This window comes from Diceros bicornis, chromosome 18 (genome assembly GCF_020826845.1).
Source record: "Diceros bicornis minor isolate mBicDic1 chromosome 18, mDicBic1.mat.cur, whole genome shotgun sequence".
Classification (NCBI taxonomy): Eukaryota; Metazoa; Chordata; class Mammalia; order Perissodactyla; family Rhinocerotidae; genus Diceros; species Diceros bicornis.
The window spans coordinates 15,165,682-15,187,644 of record NC_080757.1 but is presented as its reverse complement, the minus strand read 5'-3'; the positions used below and the strand labels follow the sequence as shown (position 1 = coordinate 15,187,644).

General features: G+C 46.5%; 1 protein-coding gene across 3 annotated transcripts in view; it reads left to right on the top strand.

The window, feature by feature from the left end:
- Positions 1 to 8,662: 8,662 nt before the first annotated feature.
- The window catches only part of RAP1GAP2 (RAP1 GTPase activating protein 2), a 218,525-nt gene continuing 205,224 nt past the window's right edge, over positions 8,663 to 21,963 (top strand). For all 3 annotated transcript variants that reach the window (XR_009222681.1, XM_058560068.1, XM_058560067.1), the window contains exons 1-2: positions 8,663 to 8,714; positions 20,029 to 20,145. Coding sequence is in view for 2 of the 3 variants with exons in the window: in XM_058560068.1 (XP_058416051.1) it covers positions 8,665 to 8,714; positions 20,029 to 20,145 (167 nt within the window). In the remaining variant the exon portion in view is untranslated. The remainder of the gene's footprint in view (positions 8,715 to 20,028; positions 20,146 to 21,963) is intronic.

Below are 21,963 nucleotides of genomic sequence, written 5' to 3'. Positions count from 1 at the left end.
GTAAAGTGCTTAAAACAGTGCTGAGTGCTCATTAGGCACTCATGCTCATGATGGCAAGGGACCAGGTGGCATTGTGTGAGTGGCAGGTGTCTCAGAGACCTGAGCAAGTCATTTCCATCCCTGCCTTCAGGGACCAGAGGAAGGGACTGAGGGGATTCAGACTAAAGGGCTGGTCTGGCTTTTCCCACTCCATTGCCAGCCAAATTCTCACTGCTCTGCCCTCCTGGGCCAACTATCCAGAGAGGTCCTCTGCCTTTGTCTCCAGAACTGGGAGACCCGGCATGAGGGCCTGGGGGAGGGTCCCTGCAGCCCACTGACCTCAAGGGCTCCCTGCCTTCTCCCTATGGATTCCTTTCCTCCCTACCCTCCCCAGTCATCTTTTAAGCCTTAACTGGTCTTGGGTGTCGATGGATAAAAGCTTTAGCCACTCCTGGCAGATTCTAAACTTTAAAAAAGTTGAAGAAATGACTCTCTTAGGTGGCTTGACAGGTGGTGGGGTTTGTATTTTGTTCAAAGGCAACTCAAATCCTACCCTGTAGGAACTCCAGCTTCTAGCTGTGCTGTGGATGGCCCCTCTTCACCTTGTCTTCCTTAAGGAAACTCCTGGGAAAGGAGCAAAAGGCCAGTCCTGCTTCTTAGTCCCTTACTGTCCTTCCTAGGACAGTATTCCTGGGCCATGCACTGTGTGTGTCTCCAGCATGGCTATGGGTTCTGATAAACCATCAATTCTGAGGAACCAATCCCTCAATTTCATGAGATACCGGTAAGAAGGGTGAAAGGTATGTTTTGTATCCCTGAAAGGCACGTGGTATGAAGGAGCCTGAAAATCTGGGCTCTGATGCCAGCTCTGTCACTTACTAGCTGGGTAATTCTGAGCAAGTCTTAACCTCTCTGAACCCCAGTTCCTCCTCAGCAAAATGGGAACATCTACTCTGCCAACAGGATCATTGTGAGGGTGTCATGAGATGAGAGTGAAAGGGTTGTGTAAAGTGCAGGCAGATAGGATGCTTATGAACAAACCCCAAATGTTTTTCTCTGTATCAAGATGGATCCTGGGACTCTGGCTTTTCACCAGCTAAAGCAAACAGTCCTGGATGTCTGTCCGAGGGGTGGCCCTGCCTGTTCATGGGGGGCTCCAACCTTGCCACAAGAAGTGCTTCTTGCAGAGTCCTCCACTGGGCCAGGCTGCCCGCTGGGCATAAAAGGCCTGGCCTCTAAGGCTGTCCTCAGTACACTTGCAACATCTTTGGCTGGAAAAATATCCACATATGGAGTAATAAAAGATGTGCACAAAGAGCCCAGGGAGCAACTGAAAGTGACAGAGCCAGCAGAGCTGAGAGATTGCCACGCAAAGGTAGAGCTAGGGCCTGGACTTGGGGACCAGGGGACTTAGGGGCATCTCCTTGGAGGAGGTTAATAATCAGTCATTCAACATACAGAGTAATATTGAAGAAAGCTGACTGCATGGTACTCTACCTGAAGTTGTGGGGAGACCCAGAGACATATTATGAAATACGGAGGTGATGACATTGGAGATGAAGATGTTGATAATAACAATAATTAACATTTATTAAGCACTTTCTATGTGCCAGGCAATCTACTAAATACTGTTAAAAAATCTTTTTTCTGTTTTCAAAATTAAGCTTGTAACAAGGTAAAAAAACTTTGGGTATAAAAAAACTTTGTATATCAAACTAAAGTGTATAAAAAGTATACATCTTGCCTCAGAAGTAACCGTTATTTTGAGCTGAGCACTTTACCCATGTAATCACATTGAAACTTCAGAGAAATCCTATTGGAAATTTAACACCATCCAGCTTGTGAGCAGCAGAGCCAGGATTGAAACTCCAGCCTAGTCAAGGCCAGAGGTGAGCTTCATCACGCCTCTCAGTGAGGAGATGAATCCAGCTGTGGCAGAAGGCACCCACAGTGGTCATGGGCTTTAGGGGAAGGTAAGAGCCTTGAATGCCAAATCGGAGAGTGAGGTGTGGGTGGTAGAGAAGGCCTAGAGGTTCCCTCCATCTCTTCATGACAACTTGGAATATTGACTTTCTGAGTTCTGTTTGGGTAACAACTGCATCGCTCAGCATCCTGGCAGGGAACACAGTTTACATTTAAAATGGATCATTTGAAAAGAGTTAAGAGACTATTAACAAAGCTGTGAGCAGAGTTTAAGGACAAGGGATAGGGCAGAGCTGTTACCATCCCTGGGCCTGGAGGGACAAGAGAAGAAGGCAGGTATGGGAACTCAGAAAGGATAGATATGGGGAGAGGGCTGCCTGGCAGGAGCTGTGGCTTTGCTTAAAGGGAAGTAACTGACCACAGTGACCGGGAGGGAGGGAGCTGAGGAATAAATACCCCAACCTCACTTTCCTCCTGCCTCCCAATGCCCTGCTGGTGCCTCCTCCAGTCAACCCAACCAGAAGCCAGAAGTTATGGGGGTCTGTTGACATTGCCTGTACAGCTCAACTTCCCAGGGTGCAAGCAGAGTGAAGAAAGAGGGGGAAAGCTTCTGGAGGGATGAGATATGTGTCACGACCTTCCTCACCAGCTTGGGCCACCGTTCCTTCCCGGCTGCTGCCCACTGAGTGCTCCAGCATTGGTGGGCACCAAGACCTCCTCCCCACACAACAAGGAGGTAGGTGACAGTATGATAGGGGTAGCCTCTTTTCTTCGAAGACTCTGGCCATGCTGTCCTGGCCTCCTCAATTCAGCTTGGGGCCCCAAAAGACCACCCAATCTGGGTTCCTTGGGATTCTGTGGCTAGAGGGATTATGTATTGGGAGCTCTGGGGCTGGAGAGCCAACCAGAGGTTTCTGCAGATAAGCCTCTTAGCCAGCTCACCTTCTGAATGAAAGATTAAACTGGGGCAAGGCTGCACTCTCCTTAGTGGTGAAATGCCTGATTTGCACAAAATGATCCCTAAAATCTCGGCTCTGACTTTCAGAGTCTCTGATCATTCTGAAACCACTGGCATGACAACAGGAATGAGGTGTGTGTGTGTGTGTGTGTGTGTGTGTGTGTGTGGTGTCTCAGACATATCCCCTCTGCCTCAACCCTGCCCACATCTTCCTCCATCTGGGGCAGAGAGCTCAGAAGCTCACCTAATAGGCATCGTTGAAGGGAATCTGAGAGGTTCCACTGCCTATGCCTGAAATCCTTCCGTTTCAGACCACTTTCCATGATCTTGGGCAACTAGCTCCCAAAATCTTTGGTGATCTGGGTATAATGGTGGCCCCTTTTTTTCTTTATTTTTCCCTAGCTTTATATTAGTTTTGTCACACATGATGCTCCACATTTTGCCTTAAATGTACCACTCCCTACAGCCAGTTCTTTTTAACATTGTGTTTCGTTAGAGGAGTATTAGAATTACACTTCAGAATGGTTGGGAACAAAAATGGTTGGTAGCAAAAATGTCCCTGTACTCGTACTGCTGTAATGCAACTAGTATTATTTTTGTGAATTATCTTCTAGTATTTTCATACACACGATGATTTACATAGTTTTTTTCATGGCATAACTATCTGATTTTTTTCACCCACATTGTATCATAATTTTTTTTTCATGTTTCTATATAGACTTCACAATTCTTGCAACCTCTTAAAGATAATTGGCTATTTGTGGTTGGGTTTTGTCTTTTATTTGTTTGAAAAACATTGTTATTTTAAGATGATGTAAAATTTTCTAATTAAGAAAATAAAGAGTCCATAATCTCATCAACCAGGTAATATAAAATTATATACATGTTATCTAGACTATTCTTAAAAATACTTTAAAAAGGGCCAGCCCCGTGGCTCAGCGGTTAAGTGCGTGCGCTCCGCTGCTGCCGGCCCGGGTTCGGATCCCGGGCACGCACCAACGCACCGCTTCTCTGGCCATGCTGAGGCCGTGTCCCACATACAGCAACTAGAAGGATGTGCAACTATGACAGACAGCTATCTACTGGGGCTTTGGGGGAAAAAAATAAATAAATAAAATTAAAAAAAAAATACTTTAAAAAATTGGACATGCTGATGCTAAAAAAAGTAAAAACCTCCCCACCCTCCATCTTCAACTTCTCTGCCCAAATTTTTCCACCATTAACACATTCTATGCATACACACACACAAACACACACACACACACAAACACACACACACACACAAACACACACACACACATATAGTTTTTTATTTTTAAGACTGACAGGATTACACAACATCACAACCTGTTCCACATTGAAGTTTTTCACTTGTATTTTGGAGATCTCCTAAAGATCATTAAACATTTTCATTTGCTAATCAATGCCTATGTATTAAAATGTAAAAAAATTTTTCTCATTAATTGTAGAAAAATTAGGAATTCTAGATAAGCAAAGATATGAAACAAAAGTGCCCGTTTATACCTCCCAGTCACGTCTCCTAACATCTGGCATTTTTTTTTTTTTAAAGATTTTATTTATTTATTTTCCCCCCAAAGCCCCAGTAGATAGTTGTCTGTCATAGCTGCACATCCTTCTAGTTGCTGTATGTGGGGCACGGCCTCAGCATGGCAGGAGAAGCGGTACGTCGGTGCGCTCCCAGGATCCGAATCCGGGCCACCAGTAGCGGAGCGCGCTCACTTAACCGCTAAGCCACGAGGCCGGCCCACATTTGGCATTTTTAAAAAAAATTTTTTTCCTTGCATATATAAACCTTATACATAGTTTTAACATCTTATTTTGCAGTCTGCTATTTAACTCAGTAATACAGCATGAATGTTTTTCTCCTGCTGCAGAGTGTTGCCCCATTGGATGGATGAACTATAGTATATAGTATCTATCCATTTTCTTATTGTTTGATAATTAGATTGTTTCTACTTTTTAGTGTTACATATAGTCATGTGATGAACATCCTGGTAGCTTAATCATTTGAAAAGTAACTTTTATTGTATTTTTCTTATTGCATATGTTTATTTAGAAAAATTAGAACATATGGATAAGAAAAAGAATAAAATAAAAATCACTATAACTTTACCCACCCAGAGATAAATCACTTTTTTATATGTTCCTGTAGTTCTGCCAGATTTTTCTATAAATATATTAATATACTAGTTCTATTTAGTAACATATTTTTCATTTCAAAATATATCTTTTTTAATTGAGATATAATTGACATAACATTATTTCAAGTGTACAACATAATGATTCAATATTTGTATATACTGCGAAATGATCACCACAGTAAGTCTAGTTAACATTCATCACCATACATAGTTACAAAATTTTTTTTCCTTGTGATGAGAACTTTTAAGATTTACTCTCTTAGCGACTTTCAAATATGCAATACAGTATTATAAACTATAGTCACCATGCTGTACGACAAAATATATCTTGATTTTTTTCATGTCAGTAAAAGCCTGTCTTAGTAGCTGTATAATGTCCCATCATATGAACAGGCTTCTTTATTTAACCAATCTCCTGTTAGACTTTTGTGTTGTTTCCAGTTTTACTCTATTGTAAACAATGCTGCAATGGACATTCTTCTACAGAGACCTTTTTTTCACATTGCTAATTATCTCCTTAGGATGAATTCCAAGAAGAGAAATTACTGAGTCAAGAGACATGCACATTTGATGGCTTTTGCTCATATTGTCAAATTGCCATGCACAGTGGTTGGACAAATCTCTACTCCAACCTCAGTCATGATTAGGAGTGCCCACTTCCTTTCTCCACATAAACCCTGTGTGGGATAATTAAAAACAGCAATAACCAACTGTTCCAAATTTGACAAGTAAAAAAATGGTATTATATTTAAATTTTCAAGTACTTAATTTCTAGTAGGATTGAATTTTTAAAATGTGTCCGTTAGCCATTTATATATTTTTTGTGACTTGTTTGTTCATGTCCACTCATTTCTCTATTGCAGTGTTTATCATTTCTTATTCCTTTATAATAAAAACTTTCAATATTTAAATTTTTATAGTAAAATACACATAACATAAAATTTACTATCTTAACTATTTTTAACTGTACAGTTCAGTGGCATAAGTACATTTACATTCTTGTGCAGCCATCACCACTATCCATCTCCAGAATTCTTTTCATCTTGCAAAACTGAAACTGCTCATTAAACAATAACTCTCCATTCTCTCCCCTTCCCCGCCCCACCCTCAGACACTGGCAACCATCATTCTACTTTCTGTCTCTATAAATTTGACTACTCCAGGTACCTCACATGCATAGAATCATACAGTATTTGTCCTTTTGTGTCTGGCTTATTTCACTTAGCATAATGTCCTCAAGGTTCATCCATGTTGTAACATGTGTCAGAATTTCCTTCCTTTCTCAGGCTGAATAATATTCCATGGTACATATATGCTGCAATTTGTTTACATGTTCATCTGTCTGTGGACACATAGGTTGCTTCCACCCCTCAGCTATTGTGAATAATGCTGCTATGAACATGGATGTACAAATACAGGCATACATTTTTTAAACAAGTTTGACATTTGCCATTTAATTTTGCTTATTGTGTTTTTGTTATGTGCTAAGTTTAAATATTTTTATTTTAATCAGATCCGTTAATCTCTTCCTGGGCCGGCCCCGTTGCTTAGTGGTTAAGTGTGCGCATTCTGCTACTGGCGGCCTGGGGTTCGGATCCCGGGCGTGCACCGACGCACCACTTCTCGGGCCATGCTGAGGCTGCGTCCCACATACAGCAACTAGAAGGATGTGCAACTATGACATACGACTATCTACTGGGGCTTTGGGGACAAAAAAAGGAGGAGGATTGGCAATAGATGTTAGCTCAGAGCCGGTCTTCCTCAGCAAAAAGAGGAGGATTAGCACGGATGATGGATGTTAGCTCAGGGCTGATCTTCCTCACACACACACACAAAAAAACCCTCTTCCTTTATGGCTTCTGCCATTGATGTCAAGCTTGAAAAATCCATCCTCACTTTAATATAATGACAATACTTGCCTATATATTTTTCCTAGTCATTTATATATATTTATGCACTTATATTTATAATTCATCTGAAATATATTTTGTGATGTGAGATAGAGACCTTGCTTTTTTTTCCCCGTAAATAGTTAATTAATTGTTCCATCATCATTTCCCCTACTAATTTGAAATACATGTATCACACACATACACACACACACATACACACACACACACACCTTTCAGGATGTTTCTGGACCTTCTATTCTGTTTTCCTGGTCTCCATGTTAATTATGTTGTGGAAGCTTAAAGAAAGGATGCTTAAAGGCAATTGCTAGCCTCATGCTAGACACTTATAGGTCAAAGGCAAGCTGCCAACCCACCTTGTCTGTCTCCTTCCCAGTCTTCTTTTACATGATGTCTCTGTGTTGGTTACATTTTTTATCTCCTGTTGTTTCCTGTCATTTTTTTAGTTGAGACAGTGAAAAGCACAGGTGAGGATTCTTAGGATTTATGTAGTGTTGATTTTTTTTGGAACACTGGGGAGGGCACCTATGGATATAATGACAAATGTCAGTAGCATTTGGATTTCCTTGGAAACTTTTCCTGTGCTCCTGGGAATGGCCTGCAGTTCTCAAGAGGACGGTAAGCTCCCAGGATCTCCACACTAGGGCCGGGTTTTCTCCTCTTTGCATAAGTTTCCCTCCTGCAAAGGATGTGAGTTATCCTGATATGAGAGGCAGGTGAATTGAGAGGGCACTGTGCAATGGGCAGACAATATCTCTATTTATAAATATTTCTAAAACTCGCTCCTTCACACCAGGCTTGAGATGCACGCTCCCGTGACGCTGTGGGCCAGGCTGGTCTCTGCTCAACTCCAGGAATGAACAGATCCTGGAGTGAAGTAGGTTAAAGGCCTGGGTGGAGCTGGTCCTACGGTCGGGCAGTGTACTGGACCAATGCTATACTGTTTTAATTACTGTCACCTTAAAATATTTTAATCTAAAATATTTAATAATCATGGGCCGGCCCCATGGCTTAGCGGTTAAGTGCGCGTGCTCCGCTGCTGGCGTCCCGGGTTCGGATCCCGTGCGCGCACGGAGGCACCACTTTTCCGGCCATGCTGAGGCTGTGTCCCACATACAGCACCTAGAAGGATGTGCAGCTATGACATACAACTATCTACTGGGGCTTTGGGGGGAAAAATAAATAAATAAAAATTAAAATATTTAATAATCAGAGTTTATTTTAGGCATTTAGAGTAGTTTAATTTTTTTATGCATAACTTTCTGGGTGGGTAGAACAGGTGTCATAGGGAAGTAAGGCACAGATGGATTAAGTGGATCGCCTCCAGTCTCTCAGCATGTCAGATTTCCCTCACAGCAGAACTTGGAGAACCTGACTCCTCGCCCAGTGCTGCTAAGAACCCGGCTCTTCTGCGTGGCTCTGCAGGCGGGGCGGGGGAGAAGGCAGTGAGGGGACAGGCTGTGGTCTCCACCGCAGAGGCGGAGGAGCGCAGTGACCCAGCCCCCGCTGGCTCCAGGGGCGGGGTCGGCGGCAGTACTCCGGGAATGAGCGCGACGCTGTCCGCATCGCCTGGGCTCCGGCCCGAGTTGCCTCGTGCCCGCCCCGCCCGCCGGGCCCCGCGCCGCACCCGGCTACGGCGAGCGCGCCCTCGGCACTGGCCCTGCGGCAGCCGGAGCAGCCTCCGCCGTGCGGCCCGCGGCGGGCAGGGAGTGGGCGGCCGGCCGGGCGAGGCATGGCGAGCCGCCGGGCGCCGGGGGAGAAGCGCTGGCAGCTGGTGCGCTGGTGAGTGGGCACCGGGGGGCGCGGGGCCTGGTGCCGGCGGGAACCCGCGCGCACTGCGCCTCAAGGCCGGGCTGGGCGCGGGAAGGAGCGGGGGCGCTGGCCCAAAGTTTCTTCTCGAGCCGAGGTTGCGGGGCCGGGTTTACAGAGGCGCTGGGCTGCCTGGTCATAACCATCCCGCGGCCCCGCGCCTGGTCTCTGCGGATCTCCAGAGAGATCCGCGCTGGGACGCGGAACCCTTTCCCTGACATCAGGTTTGGAAGGGACCCCGGTCCTCCTTCTACAAGCTCGTGGCAGGGTTTCCCTCCTTCGCTGCACCCCCCACTCCGCCCTCCTCAGCTTTCCTATTTGTGCGATGGGGGTCCCCTGCCTACCTCCATTCCTTCTGCTCCGGGTAGGCATGAATTTGGGGCCCAGAGAGGGCACAACCCACAACCCCTCAGCTCCCCTGTTGAGGGAGATGCCCGGTCCACCTACAAAGGGACCCCTGGGGCACTTTGGGGACGGGGGCTTAGAGACGAGGACCTAGGAGGTGAGGGAAGAAGTCCCTGTGTCGGTGGGTGGTTGCCCCTGCCCCCAGTCCTTCCCAGGCTGGGAAATCAGAGCCTGCCGGTGTCAGGTTACCGGGCTGCAGGCTGAGAGGGTTTTAGACGCATCGCAGCCAAGTCACCTGGGTTGGGCTCGTGTCCCCGGTGTCCGAATGTTGAGGGCTGCTTCAGCCAGGGGCCTGACCTCTGCTTGGTGGGACTTAGAATGCAGGGCAGCCTGCTCAGTCCACCCCAACCCTGGGAGGACTCTAAGAATCAAAGGAGAATGTTTCGCTGGACCCCTCCCCATCCCACATAATCCCTCCCACACCGGGGCCAGAGAGCATCTCTGAAGTAGCATCTCGCCAGGTACCTTCTATAGCCTGAATACAAATAACAACAATAATATTATCATCAACAATAGCAAGCTGGGCTTCCTGAGCACTTCCTACTGGCTCCATCATACTCAGCATCCAGGCACTGACTCAGTTACTCTTCACAGTGATACTCAGAGGAAGATATTAGCACCCTCACTTTACAGATGAGGAAACCGAGGCTCAGAGAAGGAAAGTGGTTAGTCCAGGTCACCCAGCAAGCAAGTGGCGGAGTCAGGGTTTGAACCCGGGTCGTGCCCAGGGACTTAACTGCTCCTCTGTTTTGCTTATTTTCTGAATCATCCCACCCAGCCTGGCCGCACATCCAAGTTCGTGTTGTCAGAAAATCCCAGCATGTCAGAGCAGGAGGGGTCATTGGGTTTCCAGCCTGCTCAGCCCACTCCCGCCCTGGGACGATTCCAAGAATCAAAGTCCAAATAATCAAAATTATTATTTAGCAGTGGAACCACTTTTCAAATGAAAGCCCAATACATAAATCAGGTAACAGTAGAGTTCATCTCTTTGAAGAGCTGGTGGGAAGCTGGCATTTAGTGCCCTCTCCCTGGAAAGGAGGCACCACCCTAGGACCTTTCAGGTCAGTTTGCTTTTAATTTTTTCCCTCATTTCACGGAGGCGGAAATAGGAAGAGTTGTAAGGGGGCAGAACTCGGATTCCTGCTCTGACTCTCTTTTTCTGCTCTGGCCTTGCCTGGCTGCGGTGGATCTTCGGCTGGACCTGAGGATGCATGAATCATTGTTAGTGCCCTCATTAGGTTTTGGGTCACCTTTCACCCCCAGGTAAAAGCCCATTTCTTTGAGAAGGTCCTGAAGATGTGACTTCAGTGGTCAGGCAGGGAGTGCTCTTGAGGGCGAGACACACTCTGAACCCTGTGGTGTGCTCCGAACATGGTCAGCCTTGGCCCCTAGTTACAGGAGTTCAGATGTGGTCAGTTTGTTCAACTCAAACCGGCTTAAGAGAAAAAGGGAATGTGTTGGCTCACAGAACCGAAAGCTCCAGGAACTCTGCGTGTTTTAGGCACAACTGCATTCAGGTGCTCAAATAATGTCAGCAATTGATGCTCTACTCTTTTTGTCCCTCTGCTTTCCTCTGTTCTGCTTTTATTCTCTTGTGGAGGCAAGGCGGCTATTGGCAGCTGCAGGCAGACCTCCACGTTAGAAACCCTCATGGAGAGAGAGCTCCCCTTTCTCAGTGGTTCCAGCCAAAGTCTTAGGATGTCATCTCATTGGCCTGACTTGGGTCACATAGCCGTGCCTGAACCAATCACTGTGGTTGGCCAGGCTCAGTCATGTGCCCACCCATGGAGCTGGGGCTGGGGTTAACTCCGCCCAAACCACAGAACTTTGAGTGGGAGAGAGGGTGATGAATGGTGAGTTATCGGGCAAAAAAGACAACTCATGCAAACCCACAATAAAGTTTAAAAGCAGACTAGAAACTGGATAACAGTATTTTCACATAACAGGGTAAATGTTAATTTGCTAAATGTAAGAAGCATTCTTATTAAAGAAATACCACAGACTAGGTGGTTTAAACAACAGAAATTTATTTTCTGACAGCTCTGCAGGCTGGAAGTCCAAGATCAGGGCGCCAGCACGGTGAGGTTCTGATGAGAGCTCTCTTCCTGGCTTGCAGACAGCCACCTTCTCGCTGTGTCTGTCCTCACATGATGAAGAGAGAGCACACAAGCTCTCTGGTGATGCTTCTTACAAGGACATGAATCCTATTGGATCAGGACGCTACCTAACCTTAGTTACTTCCACAAACGCCCTATCTCCAAATATAATCGTATTGGGAGTTAGTATGAATTTGGGGCGAGGGGGCACAAACATTCAGTCCATAGTGCTTACCAAGAAAAACATGGGAGTCTAGGTGGTGAATGATTCAGGCTCAACACCTGACAGCTGGTGGCTGCTGCTCAGGTCTCATTTGGAGGAATAATGTCTGAACGTAAACCAAGGGCGCCAACTTTGGAGTCCAAATGTGGGACACCACTGCAGACACAGCAGATATGGAAGAGCGGGGACCTCCCCATGTCGGTTTACCTGTCCATGGGGCTGTGCAGGACTGATGTTCAACAGTGCCACCTTGTGGTGCAGAGAGGCAAGAGCAATAGAGGGCTGTTAACCCCCCAGTTTTCTCTGCATGTGGTATTTCAGAAGCAGCACTAAGTAAGGCTCTGGGGTTTTGGAAAAACTCAAAAGCAAGATATCAAACCTTTGAGTTTGAGATAGAGGGAGGATTCAAGCAATCAATTAGAAAAAAAGAGTTATGACCCTAAGCTATTGGTATAGGTCATACTAATTCCACAGGAAATGAGTAACATCTACATAGCTGTTAAGCTTCTCAGTAATAAAAGTTTTTCAGCTGTTCAGATTGGCTAAACTTTTTTTTTTTTTTTGTGAGGAAGATCAGCCCTGAGCTAACATCCATGCCAATCCTCCTCCTTTTGCTAAGGAAGACCGGCCCTAAGCTAACATCTATTGCCAATTCTCCTCCTTTTTCTCCCCAAAGCCCCAGCAGATAGTTGTATGTCATAGTTGCACATCCTTCTAGTTGCTGTGTGTGGGATGCCGCCTCAGCATGGCCGGACAAGCGGTGCGTCTGCGCGTGCCCAGGATCCGAACTCGGGCCACCAGTAGCAGAGTGTGTGCCCTTAACTGCTAAGCAACGGGGCTGGCCCCCTGGCTAACCTTTTAATATATTCATGGTACATAAGAGCATAGGCACACCTAAATAGCCACATAATATGGGGCAAGACTTTAGTGGTTCTCTTTTTTTTTTGTGAGGAAGATCATCCCTGAGCTAACATCCAATGCTGATTCTGCTCTTTTTGCTGAGGAAGATTGGCCCTGGGCTAACATCCATGCCCACCTTCCTCTAGTTTATATGGGACGCAGCCACAGCACGGCTTCACAAGCCGTGCATCGGTGTGCACCCAAGGTCCAAATCTGCAAACCCTGGGACGCCCAAGCGGAGCGCGCGCACTTAACTGCTGCGTCACTGGGCCGGCCCCTTTAGTGGTTCTCTTATAAAATAAAATGCTTCAAATGCTTTTTAAAAGTGAAAAGCCGAGGCAGAACCATTGTTTAAGGTCTAACTGTGGTGAATTACCATGTTTGGACTTGTGGGAGAATTGGGATCTTTTAAAAACTGTATCAATAATCTGTTGAAATGTATGCTTTTAAAAAAATGTAATGGTTTAAAACGACAATGAGATACACACCTGTTAGAATGGCCAAATTCTGAACACTAATGACATCAGATGCTGGCGAGGATGTGGAGCAACAGGAACTCTCAATCATTGCTGGTGGGATTGCAAAATGGTGTGGCTACTTTGGAAGATAGTTTGGTGGTTCCTTACAAAACTAAGCATGCTCTTACCATACAGTCCAGCAATCATGCTCCTTAGTATTTACCCAAAGGAGCTGAAAACTTATGTCCACACAAAAACTGCACATGGATGTTTATAGCATCTTTATTCATAATTGCCAAAACTTGGAAGCAGCCAAGCATCCTTCAGTAGGTCAATGGATAAATAAACTGTGGTACATCCAGACAATGGAATATCATTCAGCGCTAAAAAGAAATGAGCTATCAAGCCATGAAAAGACACGGAGGAAACTTAAATGCATATTACTAAGTGAAAGAAGCCAATCTGAAAAAGCTACATGCTGTATGATTCCAACTATATGATGTTCTGGAAAAGGCAAAACTAGGGAGATAGTAAAAAGACCAGTGGTTGCCAGGTTGCCAGGGGTTTTGTGTGTGTGTGTGTGTGTGTGTGTGTGTGTGTGTGTGTGTGTCGGTGGGGGAGATGAATAGCAGAGCACAGAGGATTTTTAGGGCAGTGAAAATACTCTGTGTGATATTATAATGATGGATGTATGGTAAAAAAAAAAAAAACCAAAAACAACGCATGTCCACTTACTCTTTCAGAATAGTCCTCTTCCTTTGGACTCCTTCTCCAAATTCTCCATAAAATACCAAAAATTAAATCAGAATTTGATTGGGTTCATCTGCTCAAGGTGTTAAATATGTATGTTTTTTCAGCATTCCTGTTATCTCTGAGGGCCTGTGCTGGGCCCTGCTCGGTTTCTGATGGTGGGGCCTGAAAGTCTGGGAGAGGGGGCTGACAAAAGCTAGAGGCCAAGGCTGTGTGAGTGGTTGAAAACGGAGCAGAGTGCTCTGGCAACGTTCTTTCTACTGGCTGCAGAGTATTCCATTGTAAGTTGGACCATAATTTCTTCACCTAGCCTCTATTGATGACCTTTTAGGATATTTTGAATATTTTGTTATTATGAACATTGCTGCAATGAACATCTTTGAACCTATTCCATGCAAACATGTGCAAAGATAATGGTTCGATATATTCTTCAAAGTGAAATTTCAGAGTAAAGGCACATGCACATTGTGAAAGATACCCCCAACCTGAGCTCCAAAGAAATCGTACCATTTTATATTCTCTCCAGGGTTGTACGAGATGCCACTTTCCCCACAACTTTGCTCACACTGGGAATTAACAAACTTTTAAATCTTGGCCAATCTCACCAGTGAAAAATGGTCTTTCGTTGTTTTAATTTTCATTTCTTTACTTAAAGTTGCATTTTATTCATGTTTATTGGTCATTTGTGTTTCTGTTTTTGTAAACTACTCATTCATTTCCTTTGCCCTTTTTTTCCCTCTTGGTTTGCCCATTACGTATATTTTCATATCGATCTGTAAAAGCTCTTTCTTTATCATGGGAATTAGTCTTTTTAAAATTTTTTAGTAAATTTTCTATTTTAGAACAGTTTTCGATTTACAGAAAAATTGAGAAGATAGTATAGAGAATTCCCACATGCTATACACTCAGTTTCCCCTATTATTAGCATCTTACATTAGTATGGTACATTTGTTACAATAGTGAACCGATATTGATGTATTATTATTAACTAAAGTCCATGGGTTATTCAGATTTCCTTAGTTTTTCCCTAATGTCCTTTTGCTGTTCTAGGGTCCCATCTGGATACTGCAGTACATTTAGTTGTCATGCCTCCTTGGGCTCCTCTTGGCTGTGGCATTTTCTCGGACTTTCCTTGTTTTTGGTGACCTTGATAGTTTTGAGGAGTACTGCTCATATTTTGTCAAATGTCCTTCAAATGAGATTTGTCTGATGTTTTTTCTCGCGATTAGACTGGGGTTATGAGTTTTTGGGAGGAAGACCACAGAGGTAGACTGCCATTTTCATCACATCATATCAAGGGTACATACTCTGAACATGACTTATCACTGTCGATGTTGACCTCGATGACCTGGCTGAGGTGTGTTTGTTAGGCTCCTCCACTGCGGTTGCTTCCCCCTGCCCCTTTCCAGAGTTACTCTCTGGGAGGAAGTTACTACGTGGAGCCCACGCTTAAGTCGAGTGAAGCTGTGAGCCACTTCCTTGAGGGTAGAGTATTTGTGTATATTGTTTGGAATTCTTCAGCATGGGAGATTTGTCTCTCCCCCCATTTGTTTATTTATTCAGTCATTTATTTATATCAGTAGGTACTCATGGATATTTATTCTTTTTTATAACAGCTTTATTGAAATGGAATTCACATACCGTACAACTCACCCATTTAAAGTGTAAAATTCAGGCCCCGTGGCTTAGCGGTTAAGTGCGCGCTCTCCGCTGCTGGCGGCCCGGGTTCGGATCCCGGGCGCGCACTGATGCACCGCTTCTCCGGCCATGCTGAGGCCACATCCCACATCCAGCAACTAGAAGGATGTGCGGCTATGACATACGACTATCTACTGGGGCTTTGAGGGAAAAAAAAAATAAATAAAATTTAAAAAAAATTAAAAAAATAAAAATAAAAATAAAGTGTAAAATTCAGTGGTTTTTAGTATATTCACAGAGTTGTGCAACCATCACCACAATCAACTTTAGAACATTTTCATCACCCTCAAAAGAAACCCCGCAACCGTTAGCAGTTGTCCTCCCCCATTTCCTCCCCATCCCCCACCCCCTAGCCTTAAGCAACCACGAATCTACTTTCTGTCTCTATGGATTTGCCTATTCTGGACATTTCATATAAATGGAATCATACAGTACGTGGTCTTTTGTGTCTGGCTTCTTTTGCTTAGCATCATGTTTTCAAGGTTCAAGTTTCATTGCCTGCCTGACCTACCCCAGTGTTCAACTGAAAAAGTAGGTGTAACCTGTAAAGTGCCAGACCCTTCTCTCTTTTGGTGACGGGTTGCATCCTCCTGGAGGTGTCACCTCACTCCCACAAACTGGGCCCTGTTTCTATGAGCAGTTCCTACCCTTCCTCTTCTCTTCTCATTCCCTTCAAAATGTCCCTGACGATGCCTGGGTCCCTTGACTCCTACTCTCCCACGGATAATCTGAGAAGCTGGTTCTTGCTCAAGTTTTAACGGCTGATAGTGACTTACAAGGTTGACCCTCTGTAGTATTTAATCTCCTTTGGTATACTGTTCAATGGAATTTCAGGTACATAGCAGGTTAATAGGGAAGATATTTGGGGATGGGTGGTGTTCTGTTTTTCCTTTTATTCAGTGTGGTCCAATTCAGCAAATACACTCGCTAAGTTAATAAATTGGATCCATTAATGGAGATAATCTGTGTCACAGCATTCTGTGAGAGAAGCTTCCTGAAGATGTCGTGGGTTGATCAATGTTGCTGCTGTGATTTTCACGGTGCCGGCTCAGTCGACCAGAGGGCTGTGTGAGGATGTTGAAGGATTTCAGAGATGATCAGACACGGTCTTTACACTCTAGCGGGAGACAGACAAGCACATAAATAACTCACGTACAGGTGGGCAGAGAGCAACACTGTGATCAAGGTTAAGCAAAGCATCCCAGGAACCTTGGAGCTGCCTTGGATTCTGGCTGGGGGTTGGGGACAGATTTTTAAAGGCAGTGTGGTTTGAGCAATGGGGGCAGGGTAGGCAGGTGTGGGGTAAAGATGGAGGGAGGGCAGGTCAGGTCAGAGCACGGCATGAGCAAATTCTCCGAGGTAAGAAAAGGCAGAGCAAGTTTGGAGAAGGACACACAGATCAGTAGTGCTGGGGTCTGTGCTTGTGAATGTGGAGGGGCTGGCATGTCATGGTGGGAAAGGCTGGGAGGGAACAAAGTGGGGAGGGATTGGATGTCTCCAGTGAGCAGTTTGGACAATATTTGATATGTAGTGGGAAGCCACTAACTTTTTGGGTAGAGGAGGAGCTGACAAGATCTGTGTTGGGAAATGGGGGGTGGTGATATGGAGGAGGGAGATGGTGTGTGTGTGTGTGTGTAGGGACTGGTTAGGAGCAAACTGGATGCCACGGGCTGAAGGTGCAAGGATGGTCTGGCCTCTGCTGCTTCCTGCATGTGCTACCTTGGACTAGTTCACTTCCCTCCCCTGAGCCTCTTCTTCCTAATCTCTAAAATGGGCTTGACCGGTTCCAAGGGGTTTGACGTGAGGCTTAGAGGGGACAATGCAGGGCATGAGTTTGTCTGTCATCGGTGAAGCCTGTAAGGCCATGACTGGTGAAGGCTGATGAGGATGGCTGGGAGGGAAGGTGATAATGATGACCACATGGCATGAGCTTCCCTCATGCAGCAACCCTTCAAAGTGGTATTATTATTACAGTTGGCCCTCCGTATCCATGTGTTCCATATCCGCGGATATGGAGGGCCCACTAAGGGACTTGAGCATCCGCAGATTTTGGTGTCCACATGGGGGTCCTGGAATCCGTCCCTCTCAGATAGTGAGGGGCAACTGTACTCCCATTTTACAGATGAGGAATCTGGGACTCCCAGGGGAAAATCACTCACCTCCTGTTGGTAAGTGGAATAATCCAGGTCAGGCTGCCTGCAAAGAGTGGAGGACAGTCCCTTCTACCTTCTTCTGGGAGATGAGGGGGAGGGGAGAGGTGGCTGGGGCAAGGAGATGGAGATGGTGCTTGCGGCTGAGGTGGTATGCATTCCACACAGTGGCAGGGGTGAGCGGTGGGTGAGAAGAGGATTCGAGTGGGGATAGTTCCTGAGTGGGCCTACTCCTCCTTCAGGAGGAGTAGGGGGCCTGTGTGTGTCCGGTGGGATCAGAGACAGCCCTGTGTGTGGTCTATTAGCCTGGGAGTGAGGGGACATCACGACCAGGCTTTGGCTCTGCCAGCATCTTCGGTCAAGCCCTGTGCCTGCTCTGGACCTCATGTCCTCATCTGGAAAATAAAGCTGTCAGACAAAATGAGTGACTTCTTGGGTTTTTTTTATGTTGTTGTTCTGATGACCTAAGACTTCATGATTAGCAGAGTTCTGAAATATAAACAAAAAGATACTTTTTGAAAACATAGGTTATTCATATGGTTCAAATTCAAAAAGAACTAAAGTTCCAATGCTCCCCAGCCACTCTGCCCCTCTCTGGAGGCAACTAGTGATATCAGTTTCTCCCACAGAGATGGCAAGAGTGTGTCATTCAGGACGGGGGAGCCCCAGGAGGGAGATGGGATTAATCAGGGTGGGCTTTCTGGAGGAGTCAAGTTTTGACCCAGGTTTTACAGGAGGGGAATCATCCTGGGGCAGGAAGCAGGTCACAGAGGAGGGTCATGTCCCAAACTGAAGTCATGATCTTCCCTCCCAAACCCGTCCTGTACAGCGCAAATGGCACCAGAGCCAGCCGCTTGCACAAACCAGGAACTGGGAAACCACTTTGCTGTCTGTCTCCTCCTCACCCATGTCCAACCCATCACCGACTCCAGCCAGCACTACCTCCTTAGCTCACTGGAGAGTCCTCCCATTTCAGTCCATCTCCAGCACTGTCCCCCTACAAGCCACCACAGTCCCACCTGGACCCTTGCAAGAGCATCTAACCTGGCTGCCCTGCCATTTTCCACCCAGCAGCCTAGATGATCTTCGCCAAATGCCTATCACATCGTGTCCAGGAGAGTGAAGGGAGACAGGCCAGATACTCTGGTCTTGGAGGCCACAGGAGCAATGAAAGCCCTCTGCTCTCCAGCAGCCCTGCCTTCTGGGAAATTCCCTCCTCCAGCAAATAGCCTGTGCCCCATCGGGCAGTGCCAGAGCAGCTGCACAGTTTTTATCATAGCACTTTACGCAGTTTGTAATTACACACACACACACACACACACACTATTTAGAATAGGTAATACCTCTCCCAAATGAAAAGATACATTGGTAAAAGTCACTTCCCCATGCCGCATTCACCCAGTTCCCTCTTCCTCTCACCCAGGTAACTACTTTTATCAGCTTTTCTGTCTCCGGAGTTTCTATATGTACAGATAAGCAAACATGAATTCATACTTTATTCCCTCCCCCCATTTAATGTAAATTACACATATTGCTTTTTCTGCACTTGATTTTTTTTCTCTTAACAATGTATCTTGGAGATCTTTGCATGATGGCACACAGACAACACCCTCCTTTAAACACTTTCAGTGGCTGCACACTGTTCTATTATACGGATGTACCATAATTTCTTTAACCAGTCCCCTACTGAAGGATGCTTGAGTCGCTCCCAGTCTTTTGCTGTTATAAGCAGTGCCACAGATAACCTTGTCCACATGCTGGGATCTGTAGATAAAGTCCCTGAAATGGAATTGTTGGGCTACAGGGAGCTGCACTTGTAATTTAGATGGATGTTGTTGGGTTGTCCTGCAGAGAGGTTGTATCAATTGACACTCCCGTTGGTAATGTGTGAGAGGGCCTTTTCGTAATGATGTATTTGTTCATGTGATTACTTGATGGTTTCTCTCCCCACAGACTGTACAGCCAGGAGGGCAGGGATTAAGTCTATTTTGCTCATTGTCGTAGGCACTCAATAAATGCTGAATTAATGAATGGATTCATGGGTCTGGCCAGAGTAGGAGGGATCCTTTTGTGTTCCCCTTGCCCAGCCCAGTTTTCCCCATCCTTACTCTGGGCTGATTGTCCATCTGGAGGGTGGCTGGGACCCTATGAGAGACACTTGAGGTGCTGGAAGACCTAATCCTGACAGCTGACTCATGACCTTCACTCCAGAGCAGCCCTTCTCCTGCTGTGAAATCAAGAAGTCCAGAGTCTCAGTCCTATAAGAGGCTTGAAGAATGGACCCTTGTCTAAGGCTTGAATCCCCTGCTTAGCCTCTGCTTACATACCTCCAGTGACAGGGAACTCACCCCTTCCAAGTGACTCCTTTCAACTTCAGACAGCTAACTTTTAGAAAGCATTTCCATCTGTTGAGTTGAAACCTGCTCCCTGTAGCTGTCTCCTCTTCAGGGAACTTTAATTGTGGCCCTTTCTGGCAGATGAACAGGGGGGATATTTAGGGACAAGTACCCCTCATCTGTCTTTTCCAGCAAGCAGGGCCAACTCCCCAAAGGAGCTCTGCAGAGCCCTGCCTGCCCACCTCCTCACTCTCTCCTGTCCTGCCTGCAGGTACGTGCAGGAAGGGCGGTTCCGAATCGAGGAGAGGACATTGACAGCCTTCCAGTGGCTCTACAGCCCGCAGCAACATCGCATCCTCAGCCGCGCCGACCTTGAGTCTCCTTCCAGGTAAAGGGACCCACAGCTCTTACTCTCATTCTTTGGCTGGGGTCCAGGCCCCCCAGGTGGTACTTTTGCAGCCAGCCCCACACTGGTCCATAAACCAGTGCATGGTGGGGAACCATTGCTGTCAGTGGTGAAGAGGCCTCCCAGGTTCTGGAAAGAGTTTGTCAGCCTGGGTGCTTGTCCAGCCTAGAACGCATTGAGTGATTTGAGGCAACTCACTGCCTCTGCTTTCTCCTCTGTAAAATGGGTATGATGATATGTTCTCTGCCTTCTATCAGGAAGATCATGACTCTCAAGTGAAATGATGCCTACAGAGATTTCTGAGGCCTGGAGATCAGCTGGTTCCTCTTTAAGAGAGAGTGGCTGGCAAATTTGCTGGGCAGACCCTACTTTGACCTGGGTGGACCCAGCCCTGATTTCCTTGTCTCCTCCTCCCCCACGCCAGAGAATCCAGCTGGGATCCTGAGTCTGGGTGAAGGGTGGGAGATGAGGGCTTTTCCTGACCCAGATTCCTGCCCCCAGGCTCCTGCGCACTCTTCCTCCACACCGTGGACAGGGGTGACCAGTGTTAGCAGTCCCGACAGAGATGTCCCGGGGAGCCCGGCTGCTGCCACATCCTCCCCAAGGCTTCTGCTAGACCTTAACCTGATCTTTCTCCCTCCTCTCTATCCAAACCTCTTTGCACCAGCTTCTAAATTAGCAAGACTCTTGAAGCCAAGAATGAACAGGTCTCTCCTCCCAGGGGTGATTGAATGAGAGAGGAATGGAAGTGACATCATTTGGGGGGTACACCAGGGGCTGGCCAGCAAGAGAACAGTGATGATGTTCTTACTGCAGCGCCCCAGGAATAAGGCCCCAGGAATAAGGTTTAGATGTGATGGGAGACTTCACCTCCCCAGACATCTGCCAGGAATCCTGTTTAGCTAAGAGCAGGGCATCTGCTCCCTCTTGTCTCGTTGACGATTTCAGAAGATACAGGAGGCAGTGAGGTGGACGGGTACTCTGAATCCGGTTCTGCCCAAAGGGGAAGAATTAATGGGATGATGATGTGGAAGTGACAGGAACCCTGGGAAAGGTGACTCAGGCCACCTGGGAACTCTCGGTATTCAGGGAATGGGCCATCAGACAGGTGCCCTGGACTCCAGACGGTGGATTTCAAACCATGTAGAGAAAAGACAGAAAAGCCCATAGAGCTTGAGGCAGGAGTATGGGGAAGGGTGCACAATGAAATTCTGAGTGTACAGTTGTGAATGCTTGCAGGGGAAGAGAAAGACCGGTGTGGCTGCCCTGGGAGCACACTAGTGACACACAGACATGAAGGACACACGGTCGGATTCTGTGTCAGGCAACATGCAAAGCCCTAGTGCGTGCCCAATGCCATCTGACGTGAAGCAGCTTCTCCCTCTCCTTCTTTCTTTGCCTTCAGTGCTCTCACCACGACCTGACATTATCTTATTTGTCTATTTGTCCATTGCCCGTGGCCCTCTGGAATGTGAGCTCTATGAGGGCAGAGGCTTTTCCATCTTGTTCTCTGCTCTATCCCGCGGTCCTAGCTCAGAGAAGGAGCTCATTAAACCGGCACCGGGTGAATGACAGATGAACACAATGCAGGCTCAGAACCTGTAGGAAGGCTGCTAAGGAGGCTAGCCACAAGACTGAGGTGGGCCAGCTTCACTTGCCCAAGATAATAGCAAGGGAAGATGAGGAGCATGAGACCTCCTCAGGTGGCCTGAGGCTAATGAAGTTGCTCTGTTTTCTGAGCAAAAGAACAAGAACACTCTTCAGAGTCACGGGCAGAGCCGAGTCCAAGGAGGAGGGAAG